Raw genomic sequence first — 3,760 nt, 5'->3', positions numbered from 1 at the left:
CCTCAATAAAAATGTGTCAAATTAGAAACAAGCTTCAAAAATAAAATCCTGAAAAAATGCATCTGTCTCATTCTCTTTCTCTCTCTCTCTCTCTCTCTCTCTCTCTCTCTCTCTCTCTCTCTCTCTCTCTCTCTCTCTCTCTCTCTCTCTCTCTCTCTCTCTCTCCCCCCGCTCTTCTCTTACAAACGTGGACAGGGATGCATAACATGAAGAAGAACTAAGAACGCCTGGAAACATTAAAAAAAGTAACTACGCAATTCCATTTTATTAGATAATCTCTAATAAATATATACACTGATTTATTCGTAAAAAAAAGGCTTCAGTCCTCTTCATCCGTTCTGAGTCTCTCCCTCCTTCTTCGTCAATACTTCTTTTTCATATCATATGCGCACGATACTCCTTCCACCTCTAATATGCTCTCCAATATCCGCACATTAGTGCCGTCGTACTGTTTGTCACAAATTTCTCTGGTCGCTGGCTTGGGCATTACTGCTTCCACAGTCCACACTAATATCTGAAACCGTGCATGAGATGTTGTTATTGGAGGCGTGAGTCATACATTTCCCACCATTACCGCAGACCATGCGAATGCGATCATGGAGCCTATACTTCGGATTAAGATGATCTGTGACTTACTTATTTACCATTATCATGTCTGTACTTGATTTGAATCTTGCAAATATGTTACTTGTGTTACAATTTTGTTTGAGGTCTTCTACCATGATAGACAGGTTATCATTAATTAGTAACTCCAATAAGTGCCGAAATCATGGCCCTAGCATCGCATTCGTATAATCTGCAGTAATAACGGTAACCCTGGCGTGAGTGCGTGATGGTGTTAAATCTCCATGATGGAATAAACATGATAATTCCTTCAGTGATGGTAATTAGGATAAAACATTCGGGTTACTGGGTAAAGCAAAGCTGCAAGTGGCTGACTAATGCAGTAGCAAATACTGACCATCTTTTTAACAGGAGCAACAGCAAATGTACTAACTGTGATGATAACCGCTATAAACTCCATATGCATGTGAAAATAAATTATTGACAAAAGCTCATAAGAAAAAGAATGTGAACCAAAACTGACAAAGTCACGAATACTTACACACACACACACACACACACACTCACACACACACACACACACACACACACACACATACTTATATATATATATATATATATATATATATATATATACACACACATACATATATATATACATATATATATATATATATACATACATACATATATATATATGTATGTATATATATATATATATATATATATATATATATATATAAGTATGCAAAAGGAAAAATGAATGGTCATACTTGAAATGCTTCTTGAACTTAAGATAATTTCGTAGGGCTACGCAAGTGCTGTCTCACCTTATTACACCTTTCGGCCTTAAGCTCCATCCTTTCTGGTGGGATGCCTAAACCCTTCAGGAGGCTCTCTTCCTGGAAGTCGTATGACCAATCTACGTTGGCACGAGGGCGCTGAAAGAGGAACGAACACTTATGAAAGGTAAAGCGGGGGACATGTTTTGAATATATATAATAGCAGGTCACGTTCAGGTGTCCTCAGTCTGTTCGTTTTGCTCGCGTGTTCTCTCTTCGTTGCACTTCTCTCTCGCTCTCTCTCTCTCTCTCTCTCTCTCTCTCTCTCTCTCTCTCTCTCTCTCTCTCTCTCTCTCTCTCTCTCTCTCTCTCTCTCTCTCTCTATCCCCCCCCCCTCTCTCTCTCTCTCTCTCTCTCTCTGTACTCTCTCTCTCTCTCTCTCTCTCTCTCTCTCTCTCTCTCTCTCTCTCTCTCTCTCTCTCTCTCTCTCTCTCTCTCTCTCTCTCTCTCTCTCTCTCTCTCTCTCTCTCTCTCTCTCTCTCTCTCTCTCTCTCTCTCTCTCTCTCTCTCTCTCTCTCTCTCTCTCTTCATCGCTAGTCTCTTTTTGGTTTTGTCTGTTTGTCTTAGATATTTGTTGATTAAAAACAATTAACATATCCGTCATATATCCAACATTATATTTGTATATGACAAACTACAAATTGTATTCTGATATTCAGATCCTAAACTGAATAATGCATTTTACCAGCCATACAACTTAAGCATTGAATTCTCTCGCTACTGGGTGGTTTGCCATAACAAATACCATGTAATTGACTCATAAAGTTACTGTATTTGTGGTCGATTCATAGCCGCAAACAGAACTGAATTAAATCCTTTTCCCCAGTTTTATTGCCCACATATATACTTTAGAGAGATGCTGTATCTCTCTTGATTGGCAAAATACGTCAATTATATATAACAATTTTACTGATATTGGGAGAGAGAGTAAACCGTTTTGTGGAACGCCAACATCCACTGGAAAAATGGCTAATCACTGACCAGGTATACTGTGATTGCGTTCTCCTTGTCCTCCCTCTTCCCTCTCTCCCTCTCCCTTATTCTTCCTTTTCATCCCTTCCTCTACCCTCTTTCCCTTCCCTTTCCTCTTCCCTCCTTCCTTCCATCTTCCTCTTCCCCTTTTCTTATCCTTCCTTCTCTCTCTATCTCCCCTTCCTCCCTAACTCTTCCCTCCCACTTCCAGTTACCGCCTTCTTCCTCCCTTACTTCTCCTTCTTCCTTTCATCTTCCTTCTTTCCTTCCCTCCCTCTTCCCTCTTCCCCCTTCCCCTCCCCTCTTCCTCTTCCCTCTTTATCTTCCTTTCCCTTCACTTTTACCTCATCCTCTCCCCTTTTCATCTCCCCTCTTTCCCTCCCCCTTCCTATTTCTTCTTTCCTTCCCGCTTCCCTTCCCTAACTTTTTGCTCCTTCCCTCCCAACGTCTCTTCCCTTCCCCTTCCTTCCCTCCCTCCCTCTTCCCCCCTTCTCCATCCCATCTTTCCGCCTCCTGTCCGGTCTTCCCTCCTACCCTCATCCCCCCCTTCCTCTTCCCTCCCTCCCCCCACCCTCCTTCCACCCTCCCCATCCCCTTTTCCCTTATCCCCCATCTACTTCCGTTCCACTTACCTCCCTCCCTCCCTCCCTTCTTCCTCTTCCCTCCCTTATCACCCTTTCCTCACCCCAATCCCTCCCACCATCTCTCCTTCCCCCTCTACTTTCGTTCCACTTCCCTCTAACCCCCCCCCCCCCCCGCTTCCTCTTCCGTCTAAACCCCCCACACCCCCCCTTCCTCTTCCCTCTAACCCCCCATCATCCCTCATCCTATCCCTCGCTCTCCCCCTCGTCCCTCCCTCCCACCCTCATCCCACCATCCCTCCTTCCCCTCTCTATCTCCTTTCCTCCGCACCTGTTGCAGTAGTTCCACTGAGAAGGCAAAGCCGGCCATTTCCACGGGGAACTTCCTTTCGGTCGCCAGGTCGTCGTACCAGCCGGAGAAGCGCCCTTTCTTCACCACGGGCGTCGACAGCTGGAGTCGAGTCGCGAAGCCGACGGGGAAGAGCGACACGCCCCTCGTCGAGCGAATCTGCGCAAGGGAAAGGGGGGTTAAAAAAAAGGGGGAAAAGCAATAAAAAAAATATATATTTTATTTGGATTGCATTATTCTTATTCTTGTTGATATTGTTATGTTTGTTGTTATTATCATTATTATCATTATTACTGGATTATCGTTGTTATTATCATATTTATTATTAACATTATTATTATTGTAGTTGTTACTGTTATCATCATAATTACCACTACTGTTTTATCATTATTACTATCATTACCCTTTTATCTTATTTTTATCATAATCCTTATTGTTTTAGTTATTTTATT

The 3,760-nt window shown here is 42.8% G+C and overlaps 1 protein-coding gene across 1 annotated transcript in view; it reads right to left on the bottom strand.

The window, feature by feature from the left end:
* Nucleotides 1-250: 250 nt before the first annotated feature.
* LOC125038765 (galactosylgalactosylxylosylprotein 3-beta-glucuronosyltransferase S-like) overlaps nt 251-3,760 on the bottom strand; it is a 14,914-nt gene continuing 11,404 nt past the window's right edge. Inside the window, exons 5-7 of the mRNA XM_047632351.1 lie at nt 3,291-3,467; nt 1,395-1,505; nt 251-514 (exon numbers count right to left, since the gene is read on the bottom strand). Of these exons, the coding sequence (XP_047488307.1) occupies nt 362-514; nt 1,395-1,505; nt 3,291-3,467 (441 nt within the window). The 3' untranslated portion in view covers nt 251-361. The remainder of the gene's footprint in view (nt 515-1,394; nt 1,506-3,290; nt 3,468-3,760) is intronic.

Source organism: Penaeus chinensis, chromosome 25 (assembly GCF_019202785.1).
Source record: "Penaeus chinensis breed Huanghai No. 1 chromosome 25, ASM1920278v2, whole genome shotgun sequence".
Lineage (NCBI taxonomy): Eukaryota > Metazoa > Arthropoda > Malacostraca > Decapoda > Penaeidae > Penaeus > Penaeus chinensis.
This window is presented reverse-complemented; position numbering and strand designations above follow the sequence as displayed.